The 13,577-nt window shown below is 45.5% G+C and overlaps 1 protein-coding gene across 1 annotated transcript; it reads left to right on the forward strand.

Annotated features, from left to right (window-relative positions):
* Positions 1-12,789: 12,789 nt before the first annotated feature.
* On the forward strand, positions 12,790-13,380 carry EDB91DRAFT_1029756 (uncharacterized protein; the record flags this gene model as incomplete). Its single annotated transcript, XM_041312695.1, has 1 exon — positions 12,790-13,380. A coding segment is annotated over one exon (591 nt), but the record flags the coding sequence as incomplete, so codon positions are not given.
* Positions 13,381-13,577: the final 197 nt, after the last annotated feature.

The raw sequence follows: 13,577 nt of genomic DNA on the forward strand, positions 1-13,577 counted from the left end.
TGATTATCACTGTAAAATACTTGAGTCAAAAAACTGTCCGCATGAGTCATCATTTTGTAAGCCTCATATCTCCACCTTATCTTCACCAATTCCCACGGCATAGTGCTCAATTGAAAGCCCTGAAGTAGTACTACAATATGGTACCAGCATGTCCTTGAGGTCTTTGTATATTATCACACAATATCATAGATAGTGAAAAATGTGAAAACATGTGGACAGTTTTTTGAGCCACTGTACCAATAGAGACGAGTCACCCGGTGCCGGCCCATGGCAATAATTGTACTGTGTTAGATGAGTGGGCCGAGGGGGTGGAGTGTCCAAGGCAAACGGATGGGCCAGGTGTATATAGTATAGATGGTAGTATAGCAATGTACTATATAGGAAATTATGAATAGTAGTAGTGAATCCAGTGTGTGACCAGTTGCTTGTGGTAACATAGCACTCAATCCGGTGATTCCACCGGTGGTCTGATCATGTAAAATGGTCAAGACTTGACAAAGTTATGAGTGCTACAAGAAAAAGTCACAAAGTCAGAGGATATATGATATCTAGACCATTGTGACCGGGATTTTTCAACTGGAAGTTATGTGACCAGTTGCTTGTGGTAGCATAGCACTCAATCCGGTGATTCCACCGGTGGTCTGACCATGTAAAATGGTTAATATTTGACAATGTTATGAGCCTTACAACAAGAGAAAGTCACAAATTCAGAGCATATGTGATATCTAGAACATTGTCAAAGGATACAGTGTTGTATCAGTTTATATCTGGACCATTGTAATCAGTATTTTTGCAACCGGTTGCTTGTGGTAATGTAGCACTCAATCAGGGGATTCCATTTTGCCCCTTTGATAGGAGAGTGTTCTAGCACTGTCAAAACATATTTAGGAGTATATATTAACATATTCCACCACTTAGTTGACCCCCTGAAGGGCTACATCAAACAATATAGCATATATACATGAAAACATAACTGATAAGAACCCTCCAACACTATCAAGGATGTTATTGGTAATCAGACACTTGGGATATGTCCCATGTATATCCCTAGTCACGGTCCTAAAATTCTGGAAAGATCCCTCAAGTATTGACTGTAAGATAAGTAAAACAACACAGGCTTGACATATGACAATTTACCCCTGTCACTGAAAGTCACTGACATATATCACACACACCAAAGATTTTAGTTACCACAAGCAACTGGTTACATAACTACTGGTCGAAAAATACCGGTCACAATGTTCTAGATATCACATATGCTCTGAATTTATAACTTTCTCTTATTGTAAGGCTCATAACATTGTCAAATATTAACCATTTTACATGGTCAGACCACCAGTGGAATCACCGGATTGAGTGCTATGCTACCACAAGCAACTGGTCACATAACTTCCAGTTGAAAAATCCCGGTCACAATGGTCTAGATATCATATATCCTCTGACTTTGTGACTTTTTCTTGTAGCACTCATAACTTTGTCAAGTCTTGACCATTTTACATGATCAGACCACCGGTGGAATCACCGGATTGAGTGCTATGTTACCACAAGCAACTGGTCACATAACTTCCGGTTGAAAAATCCCGGTCACAATGGTCTAGATATTATATATCCTCTGCCAGTGAATTTGTGACTTTTTCTTGTAGCACTCATAACTTTGTCAAATATTAACCATTTTACATGATCAGACCACCGGTGAAATCACCGGATTGAGTACTGTTACTAGAAACAACCAGTCACATAAATACCGGTCACAATGGTCTAGACATGATATATCCTCTGAATTTGTGACTTTCTCTTGTTGTAAGGCTCATAACTTTGTCAAATCTTAACCATTTTACATGGTCAGACCACCGGTGGAATCACCGGATTGAGTGCTACGTTACCACAAGCAACCGGTCACGTAAATACCGGTCAAAAAATACCGGTTGCAATGGTCTAGATATCATATATCCTCTGACTTTGTGACTTTTTCTTGTAGCACTCATAACTTTGTCAAGTCTTGACCATTTTACATGATCAGACCACCGGTGGAATCACCGGATTGAGTGCTATGTTTTACTATAAACAACCGGTCACATAAATACCGGACACAATGGTCTAGACATGATATATCCTCTGAAATTGTCACTTTCTCTTGTTGTAAGACTCATAACTTTGTCAAATCTTAACCATTTTACATGGTCAGGCCACCGGTGGAATCACCGGACTGAGTGCTATGTCACCACAAGCAACTGGTCACATAACTACTGGTTGAAAAATCCCGGTCACAATGGTCTAGATATGATATATCCTCTGACTTTGTGACTTTCTCTTGTAAGGCTCCTAACTTTGTCAAATCTTAACTATGTTACATGGTCAGACCACCGGTGGAATCACCGGATTGAGTGCTATGTTACCACAAGCAACCGGTCATGTAAATACCAGTCAAAAAATACCGGTTGCAATGGTCTAGATACAATATATCATAATATCCTCTAAATTTATGACTTTCCCTTGTAGGGCTCATAACTTTGTCAAATCTTAACCATTTTACATGATCAGACCACCGGTGGAATTGCCGGATTGAGTGCTATGTTACCACAAGCAACCGGTTACATAAATACCGGTCGTTGTTGCACCCCATAATACCGGCCCACCCGTCTCCATTGCACCCTATCATGCCGGCCCACCCGTCTTCATTGCACCCCATATCACCGGCCCACTCATCTTCATTGCACCCCATATCACCGGCCAACTCGTCTTCATTGCACCCAATAACGCCGGCCGACTCGTCCTCATTGCACCTCCTTTACCGGCCCACCCGTCTCCATTGCACCTGCTATACTGGCCCACTCATCTTAATTGCACCTTATTTACTGGCCCACCCATCTCCATTGCACCTGCTATACCAGCCCACTCGTCTCAATTGCACCCTATTCTCCGGCCCCCTCGTCTTCATTGCACCTTATGTACCGGCCCACTCGTCTCCATTGCACCTCATTTACCGGCCCACTCATCTCCATCACACCCCAGTTCCCCAGCCCACTCGTCTACATTGCACTCCATTCCTCCGGCCCACTCATCTATCACACACTGGATTCACTACTACTATTCATAATTTCCTATATAGTACATTGCTATACTACCATCTATACTATATACACCCGGCCCATCTGTTTGCCTCGGACACTCCACCCCCTCGGCCCACTCGTCTAACACGGTACAATTATTGCCATGGGCCGGCACCGGGTGACCTGTCTCTATCGGCACATTGTCACGCCCGGCTGCCCATCTGAGACGGGTATATGTTACTGCATTATGTGGAGAATTATCGCGTCTATGCTTCATTCTCCCTTCTGGGTTGAGTGATCGATGTAGTACTTGGTGTGCATCTTCAGCTGTACAAACACCGCCTTGTCTTTCCTCTTTGTCGACTTCCATTTGGTCATCAGCTTTTCCGCGTCTGCTGATTTTCTTCCAGCTCGTCGGGCGCCTGAGGGTTGTGCATTTGCTGGCTTTGACGAGGATTTTGATGGCTTCCTCAGGTGTCATGAACCTTTCGCATTTTGGTCATGGGATATGATGTTTGTCCTCGTTTACTTGTTTAGCATTTGTCTTCGGAGAGTAGTATATCCTCTAACGTCGTGTTGGTCAATTCTTTCAGTATCTAGGTCTTTGTTGTCGTTGTTTGCGTCGCAATTGAATGGGTAACTTACATGAGAGTGAGAAATATGTTAAGGGCACTCATTTTCTTGACAGTCGCCGGGTCCTAGTCTTCGATTTGGACTCTGTCCATCAATGTCAATTTTACGTGTCCATGTGCGCTTCTTCTCGAGGTAGGTGTCTTGTGTTCCAATGCCGACAATGACTCGGAGGGCGTCGATGGCCGTAGAGAATAGGAGGAAAGGATTTAGACTAATGGCTATCGGTCAGATTTGAGGACCCGAGAGAATCACTATCACAATTGAATGCGAGGGGGTGGGTTTTGGATGGTGTGGAGATACACGTTGGGCTCATGTACAGAAGTGCAGGGTACTACACTAGTAACCGTCGAGAAAGATACGAGTAGTAACTGGGAGTATTCTTGCTGTAGCCTTAATCCCTCAAACCCTGAGCATCTATGGAAACACAAGGCAGGCAGCAGGCAACTTACAATACACGCACTTCTGCACCTTAGAGCAAGACACCCATAATCCCCGCCCAAGTCCACCTCAACCTTCCAGTAAAATGTCGCAGCTCATTCCAAGTACCGAACCCCTTTGGGTTTTCAAAGATAATATAGACGTCGTACGCGATGTAGCAGTTTTACCTGATAGACGACATATGATCACAGGCTCCTGGGACAAAACACTTCGTCTGTGGGATCTGAAGAAAGGCGTAATGTTGAAGAAGATGGAGGAGCATTGCTATAGGGTTTGGGCATTGGCGGTATCAAGAGATGGGCAATTGATAGCAAGCGGTGATGAGAACGGAGAGCTCATTGTATGGCAAGTAGAAATGGGGGAATTATCTACCCAAACCATCAAATTCAAAGCCCACTCCACTTGTACCTACATGTTGGACTTTTCTCCCGATGGCACAATGTTGGCCACTGGTTCATCCGACAGAACAACAAAACTGTGGTCCTGGACCACGAAAACGTGGCAACTACAAGGAAATCCAATCGATTGTAGTGCCACGGTCCGCTGCGTTCGGTATTCGCCGTCTGGCAAACTTCTTGCGGTTGCAACAGACATCAATATCGAAATCTATAATTCAGCCACAAGAGCACGCATCGTAAACTTCAAGGGACACGAACGATGGAACTTGTCACTCGCGTGGACGCCTGATGGCACACGCCTCCTCTCAGCGGGCGATGAGAAGGATCCTAGCATACGGGAGTGGGATGTATCCACTTGGAAGCAGGTCGGTGATCCCTGGACTGGCCACACTAACGCCATCTATGAAATTGCCATTCATCCTGCTGGCACCCACCTCGCTTCCACATCTTATGACCGCCATGTACATCTTTGGCGGCTCTCAGATCAACGAGCCATCTCCAGCTTCCAGCACTCAGCTCAGATGACAGGTGTTACTTTCTCCGCGGACGGCAAATACATCCTCAGTGGAGGTTATGATCACATGATCTCAAAGTGGGAATTACCCAAGGTTGAGGTCTTTGATTCAAAGGTATGTTTCCATCATTGACTCTGATGATGTAATTTGAGTGTGCTCCTTATCGCAGATCTTCACCATCAACACAACCGCCCGCAATGCATATATTGCAGAGGACTTGTCTACTGCGGAAGAATTATTCACACAAGAGATCGCCACTAGTGACAACAATTACATTTCATATGCCAATCGCTCGTTTGTTATGGCGCGAAAACATGACTGGGACCATGCGCTTGATGATGCAATTCAGGTGAGATAGACTGGTCCATTATCGCTCCTTAATGAACGGCTAACTTCATCATGACATAGTCTATCACCATCCAGCCCACCTTGACGGGTTATATCCTCAAGGGCATTATTCAATGCAGAAAAGGGCAGGTCCGGGACACGAGGACAACATTTGACATTGTGTTTATGTTCACGAACGAAGATTCGAAAATGATTCATTTTCTTCTCTTGGTTAAGGCATGTTAAATTTGTCTCGTGTACTCTCTATCTCATTGTGCATCAGGCTATTGCACTGTTCGGCAATGATCGACATGAGGAAACAATGCAGCTTGTCCAACAGCTCGCTGCAGCTTGTCCGAATAATGATACTCTTGCATGTTGCATTGTGGAGGTGAGCACTTAATCAAGGTTTTGTGCATTGACACTGATTTCCTTGGCTTTGCACATCAGGCATATCTACATATGCAGCTCGGAATTAAGGCTTCAAATGGCTCACATCACGACGAAGCTGTCGAACATTTCACTGCCGCGGTCAACTCCAGCGCTTTATCGTCAAAATTGAACATTCATTTAATATACGAGGACCTTGTGATGGTACGCCAATATATTTTATCTGAACATGCTTTTCACGCTGAACTCTGTGCTTTGTGCAGCTCTTCGGATGGGACCTGAAGTCCTTGTGGCAAAATGCGCACCAGAATCGGTGTGATGCACTCCGTCAGGCATGCAGACTTGAAGAAGCTCGAGAATCATACCAACAGATGATGGATGCGAGTGATGAACATACAAAGGCTGCCTGCCTTGACTGGTCAAATGGCAAGTCTGGAGTTTGTTGTGTCATGCAAGCTACAATCCTCACCCGCATTTGTTTCAGCTTTCAAGCACGCCTGCAGCGCGCTCTACATCTCCAACGGAGATGCTGCTCTTGATGAAGGCAATTACGACAGGGCTATTGATTCATACACCGTGGCGATCAACCTGAATTCTACAAATGAGACCATCTTTGCAAACCGCAGCAAGGCCAGGTCGAAAAAAATGCTGTGGGAGGATGCACTTCTCAATGCGCAAAAGGTGCGATGGCATCTACTGTTCTGTTGCCAATGTTCACTTTAGCAACGCATAGTTCATTGAACTGAACCCTTCATCTCACGTTGGATACGAGTTGAAGCTAGCAGCTCTTCATGGTGCAGAACACTATGAGGAAGCTTTCGATGCCTTCAAAATTATGCTCTCAAAATTGGACATTGCTCCCAACATGGAAATACAAAGTAAGTTCTAAGTAGCGCATGGTCAAGATGCTCAACTCTTTCCTCAGAGCTGCGCAAGAATTATGTCAGTCCCTCCAAAGCAGCAGGTATTATTCAAAAGGTCATCGACATTCAACTCAACACTGCCCCTCCCCGTCTACTCAATGCCACTACCGGGCTATTATGTGACCGAGAAGCACAGAAAAGTGCCTTCAAAAAGAGCACAGAGTACAATGACCTACTGTTGTCAACTATGAAACAACCAGAGCTTCGGGGGCGCATCGCAGAAACAGTGGCGACGTACTTCAGTTATGTCATGCTGTCGCATAGGTGGGATGACACAGAGCCGTTGCTGCACAACATCAAGGACAAGATTGTGTACGAGTTGAAGGCAGATGGTGTTACGCTCTGCGTTGTCAGACATCTTAGCAGTAATCAAAAGTGGTCAAAAGTCTAGCTAACACCCTAGTGTTAGAGTCGTGCGAGTAAAGCAGTGATATTGCAGGCCCTGGTCTGCGTAGGTCAAGTTAAAGAGTACAAATGGTAGAGATGAGGTATATATAAAGGTATTGAAGAGGTGAATGAATAATAGAAGCAGAGCTTCAATAGTAATGAGCCAATGAGAAAAAGAGAAAGGAATCGTACAATAGAATGTTCTAGAAGTACATGTAATAGAAGTGTGAAATGTGAAGATGTGAAAGTGTGACAATGTGAAGGGTGTGACATAGTGTGACATGTGACAAGGTTTAGGGGAAAAAGGATAACCGTAACATTACCCCCGTTTTAGGTGATAATCTGAGTACTACGAAGAATGATTTAAAGGTGGTGTGCGCGTTTATAAGAAGAGAGAATATTGGAAGCATTACCCATTTGTCTTTCTGTCATCCATTCGTTCTCGGAACTCAGGAATCCCTTCCATTTTACGTTGTAGTATCTGCATGAGGTTGAACCTCTATGCCCTACAATGGCTTCTATCTCTTGTTCTTCTTCGCCGTCAATTAGGTCAGGTGGTGGTGCGACGAAGTTTGGGCCATGAGTATCGTTTTCTTTGTAAGGGGATAGAAGGGCGGCGTGGAAGACTGGGTGTATGCGCCATTGCACGGGAAGTAAGAGGCGATAGGTGACTGGGGAGAGGACGTCGGAGATGGTAAATGGTCCCTCTCGTTTGGGTGCGAGTTTTTGGTTTGGATATCCGAGATGGAGGTTTTTGGATTCGAGCCATACTTTATCGCCTTTGTTGAACGGTACAAATTTAGATGTGATTCGTTGTCTCATAGTATTGCACGCTAATTCATGAGCGGCTAAAGCTTTGTCACGTGCTTTATTGAGGATGATAAGACGTTGTTCGACGTTTGGGATATCGCTCTTTGGATGGAGGTCGGGAAGGTGTTTAGGGTGGTAACCCATCATGAGATAGAATGGTGATGTCCCGCGAGCGGAGTGGTGATGGGAGTTATGAAGGAATTCTGCGAGAGGGAGCATGGATGCCCAGCCAGTCGCGTCATTTGCGCAGAAGATCCGGAGGTAAACTTCGAGTTCTTGATTAACTCATTCGGTTTCTCCATCACTCTGGGGATGGAACACAGTGGAAAGGGAGTTCTTATATCCGAGGAGTTTTCCGAGTTTGATCTGGAATCTAGAGGCAAATTGAGGGTCCTCAGTCAGAGATAATTTTATCGTAAAGTCCATATCTAGAGAATACTTTAGAAAAGAAAACATTTGTGACGCCTTCAGCATCTATTGTTTTATTGCATGGGGTGAGAATTACCCCCTTCAAAAGGCCATGGTCTACCACAACCATGATGCTATCGTAGCCATTGGAAGGTGGTAGGTCGGTTATGAGGTCGGTAGAACAATGAGTGAAGGGTCGGTTAGATAACGGAGCGGGAATGGGGTAGAGAGGTGGAGTTGACAGGTGCGTGTTTACTTTGTTCTGTTGGCAGATGCTACAACCGTCGACGAAGTTCTTTACAAACGTGGATAGGCCAGGCCACCAGTAGTCTCGTGAGAGGAGTTCCTGGGTTTTGTATCATCCTGGATGGCCTGCTGTAGGGGAATCATGATGAAGGGAAGTAATATCGCGACGAAGGTCGCCTGGGGGTACATAAGTAAGTCCTTTGTAAGTAAGAATATTATCGGAAAGTTTCCAGTCAGATAGAGATGATCGAAGAGGGGGAGGAATAGCAGGGTTCTGTAGTGCATCAAGCGCTAGTTGAACTACTGGGTCGATGGAAGAAGAGATACATAATTGTTCAGAAAGAGAAGCAGAATTGATGAACATATAATCAGGAAGGAGTTGTATACTAGAGTTGTCTTTTTCGTTATTATCGTCTGGAAGGTGATCCAGTCTATGGGAAAGGGCGTCTGGAATAGTTAAGTCTTTTCCTGGTACAAACTTGAAGCGAATATTGAACTGAGAGAGAAAAGTTTGCCAACGTGCTTGGCGTCTATTGAGATCTTGCACGTCTCGGAAGTAAGTGAGGTTCTTATGATCAGTTTGAACTTCTACTGGGAAGGGAGAGCCTAGGAGATAATGGCGCCAAGCTTTGAGCGCTTGAATGACAGCGAGGAGTTCTCGGTCGTAGATCTGATAATTTCTTTCGGCGGGGGCGAAGGATTGGGAAAGATATGAACAGGGAAGCCATTCGCCGTTAGGATCTTTTTGGAGGAGTACTGCGCCTGGTGGCATATAAGGAGGCGTCAGTGGCAATGGCTGAATGGAGAGTGTCGATCGGGGATTTGAAGAATGGGAGCGGAGGTAAAGATGGATTTCAACTTTCAGAATGCGGAGTCGCGTTCATTGGTCCATTCGAACAGCATATCTTTCTTTGTAAGATCTATTAGGGGACGAGCAATGGTTGAGTAGTCAGCGATAAATCGACGATAGAAATTGGCAAATCTGAGGAAAGATCAGACTTCTTTGACTTTCTTCGGAGTTTCCCATTCGGAGTTTCCCTTTAGTTTAGCCGGGTCCATAGCTACCGATCCAGGTTTAATGATCATGCCGAGATATTCTATTTCCTCTACGTTGAACGTGCATTTCTCTGGTTTGAGGTATAAGCGATGTTCTCGAAGTCTTTCTAGTACGCGATGCGTTCGCTTCTGATGGGTTTCGAAGTCGTCTGAGAAGATCAGTATATCAGTCCATGTAAATGATTAGCCATCCTTCTTGGAGCATATCTCCGAACGTATCGTTCATCATGGATTGGAAGGTGGCGGGAGAGTTACACATGCCAAAGAACATTACCATGGGTTCGAAGAGCCCTCTAGCCATTGCAAACTGCTGCTTTCCATTGGTCGGTTTTCTTGAGTCGAACATTGTTATATCCCCATCGGATGTCCATTTTGGTGAAGATCTTCGCGTTCTTTAGCTTATCTATAAGATCAGAGATTAGCGGAAGCAGATAGTTGTTTTTAACCGTATGTTCGTTCAAGTAGCGATAGTCTTGGCAGGGTTGGAGGGAACCATCTTTCTTCCCGATGAAGAAGAATGGAGATGATTGCGGAGATTCAGAGGGGATGATGGTGCCTTTAGCAAGGTTTTCATCAATGAAATCGTTCATGGCCTTTTCTTTCGTGGGGTTAAGTGGGTAAATTTTGCATTTACGCGGTTCAAAGGTGTCTTTGAGATCGATTTTGTGATCAAACTTGCGTTCTGGTGGGAGTGTTCCGTTAGCTACTTCTCTGAATACGTCTTTGTATTTTCGGAAGATCTCGGGTACGAGTTCTTCGAACATTTTCTTCGGTTTGGCGGTGTCTTGGGCGAGGGTTTGAGAAATATTGTCGGCTTTCCTGACAAGGGTTCCGCGGGTAGAGAAATATTGGTGGTCGGCGGGGATGTGTTCATCTGTGAGAGGGGATTCAAAGGTTTCATAAGTTCCAATGACGTGATCGCCTTTGCAGTATGCAATTAAGAATTCGTCAGGTTCCAATTCTTCCTCTGTGTCATCAGCAGGTTCGGGGTCAAGGAGTTTAGGAATTTCAGGAGGAGTACGGAATACTTTCCGTAGCAGGATCCCATTCGTCTTCTAGGGTTTCCTGGGTGTCGAAGAATGTTTGTTCTTCTTTGTCTTCAACTTCTTCGATATATGCGCTTCGTTCGCGTAATGTTACTTTTTCTTCTAGCCAGTCTATCCAAGGGTTTTCTTCTTTTAGCCAGGAAATTCCCAGGATGATGTCCTCTCCTCCTAGGGAGGTTACAAGGAAACGTCTTTCCATGTGAATTCCTTTGATTCGGAACGATAATTTACAAGCATGCGTGATCTGACCTTGCTTGTTGAGTGTCCCGTCAACATTTCTAACTCTTATTGGTTTTCTTAGTTTTTCGGTGGGGATGGAGTTCCGTTGTACGAACATCCAGTCGATGAATTCCCCCTCTGCTCCACAGTCGATTAGAGCTGCGGCTTCGGCGATACTAGAGTCAAAGGTTAAAGGCAAACAAATAGAATTAGAGTCGCCAATCGATTGTACTACTAGTCTGATTCCAGGAGATACTGATGCCGGTTCAGTCTCCTCTAGGCAAAATCCTTCTCTTCCGACTTCTTTGCCTGGTGCGCTTTGAATGCCTTCCACTCCAAGAACTCTTTGCAGTCTTCATCGTCGTCTTTGCTCACCTTCTTGGCGGCGGTCTGGGTGCGTGGTGTAAATGCCGGATGGTTGGGGCAGTCCTTGATAAGGCCTTTCTTTCCGCATTTGAAGCAGAGGCCATTCTTGCAGTCTGTGTTCTCTCTCCTGCGGGGTTAAGTATGCCTTCTTTACCTGCCGTTCTTCCTCTTCTCCTTCTACCTCCGTCCTATCTATGTCCATAGCGTAGGGGTCTCGGGACTTGTAGTTGGTAGGTGCTGTAAGACTACGTCGAGATTCTACTTCTAAGGCTTTTTCAAGCCATGTGTCTATGGTAGCGGGTATGTTTTTCGAAGTTAAGTATGGTGTTTACGATTTCTTTCTTAAGTCCGTTTCTAAAGAACATGATCTTCATGCTTTCCTCAGTTATGCCCGTGTCTGCTAGGATGGTGCGGAATATGGATGTGTAAGCGGGAACACTTCCCGTCTGTCTCAAGGTGGAGATGCGACGGATCGCTGTGTCCACGATGTTCTTTGGATGGAATGTCTTCTTGAACTGTTCGAGGAATTTTTCGAATGTTCCATATGTTTTGGTAGTGTTGGCATCTTTGAATTGTCCTTCCGCCCATTTAGCGGCTTCTCCTTTGGTCATGAGGGATAGGATGAATACAATTTTCTGTTTGTCGATGGTGTAGATGGAGTCGTTGATGTCAAGGTAGGCTTCTACCTGTAAGAGCCATCCCTTAGCGGCATGGGTATTGCCGTTGAAGGGAGGGGGTACGTTGCCAATGAGTTTGGTCATTTCGTTGTTGTCTTCTTCTGGTTCTGGTTCTGATTCTGACTCGTCTAGAGGTGGTTGTTGGGCAGGAGGGAGTGGTGCGCGGACTGGGGGAAGTGGTGCGTGTGTGGGGACAGGAGAGACGAGTGGTGTTTCTGGGAAGTCGTTGTCAACGTAGGATTGGGTATCAAAGTCCCAATGCGTTCCTTTCTTGGCTTTGCTGTTTCTAAAGGTTCTCCACTGGTGAACGGTGAAGTTGTTGCTGTCGTTGTCTGGAGCAGTCCAGGTTCCTAGTTTCGCGTCCCAGGTAAAGCCGGGGTATTGCTTTCCGTGAGTGGCCGTTTTGACTTATCGGGTAGCAACAGCAGTATAAACCACGGATGCTAAGTCAAGGGTTCGTGGTGGTTGCTGTAGTCGGGGGACAGGCGGTCTGAAAAGTAACTTGACCTTTTGTTACGCTCTGCGTCGTCAGACGTCTTAGCAGTAATCAAAAGTGGTCAAAAGTCTAGCTAACACCCTAGTGTTAGAGTCATGCGAGTAAAGCAGTGATATTGCAGGCCCTGGTCTGCGTAGGTCAAGTTAAAGAGTACAAACGGTAGAGACGAGGTATATATAAAGGTATTGAAGAGGCGAATGAATAATAGAAGCGGAGCTTCAATAGTAATGAGCCAATGAGAAAAAGAGAAAAGGAATCGTACAATAGAATGTTCTAGAAGTACATGTAATAGAAGTGTGAAATGTGAAGATGTGAAAGTGTGACAATGTGAAGGGTGTGACATAGTGTGACATGTGACAAGGTTTAGGGGGAAAAGGATAACCATAACAGATGGTCGTTTCGTGAAGTTGCGGTCATTCTGCGGCATTGTTCATAGTGAGACAGAGTATCACTGGGCGTGGGTTGATTCGTGTTGCATCGACCAGACGAACAATGTCAAGCTCCAAACATCACTTGACTCCATGTTTGCCTGGTATCACCATTCAGCACTCACGGCCGTCTACCTGTCCGACATTCTGCCTTCGTCCAAGTCTGGCGCGCTGGCAAAGAGTGCTTGGAACACCCGAGGATGGACTGTCCCGGAATTCCTGGCTCCTAAAGTCATTCACTTCTACCAGCAGGATTGGTCCCCATATCTTGAGGACCACTCCCCCAACCACAAAGAATCTGTTGAGATCATGCATGAATTGGAGGGCGCAACAGGCATAGATGCACGCACCCTCGTTGCCTTCCAACCGGGAATGATAGATGCCCGAGAGAAACTCCAATGGGCGTCTGCACGTGTTACCACTAGGCCGGAAGATATTGCATACTCATTGTTTGGCATTTTCGACGTCCGACTTCCTATCCATTATGGCGAGAATGTGCAGAATGCGCTCGGGCAGCTCCTGCAGAAGATTGTGGCTCAGTCCGGTGACATCACCGCCCTCGACTGGGTTGGACAACCATCCATGTTCAACAGTTGTCTTCCTGCCAACATTTCATCATATGCAGCTCCCCCATACACCCTCCCATCTTTATCTGAAGACGAAATTCACACAGCGGTATCTTCACTGCAAAACAACGTGGCTGTCACGAAGTTGGCCTTGAAAATTTACGACCAGCTTGACAATACGGGTGCCCCTCGCTTCAC

Source organism: Suillus paluster, assembly GCF_016628075.1.
Source record: "Suillus paluster strain FC165 chromosome Unknown EDB91scaffold_46, whole genome shotgun sequence".
Classification (NCBI taxonomy): domain Eukaryota; kingdom Fungi; phylum Basidiomycota; class Agaricomycetes; order Boletales; family Suillaceae; genus Suillus; species Suillus paluster.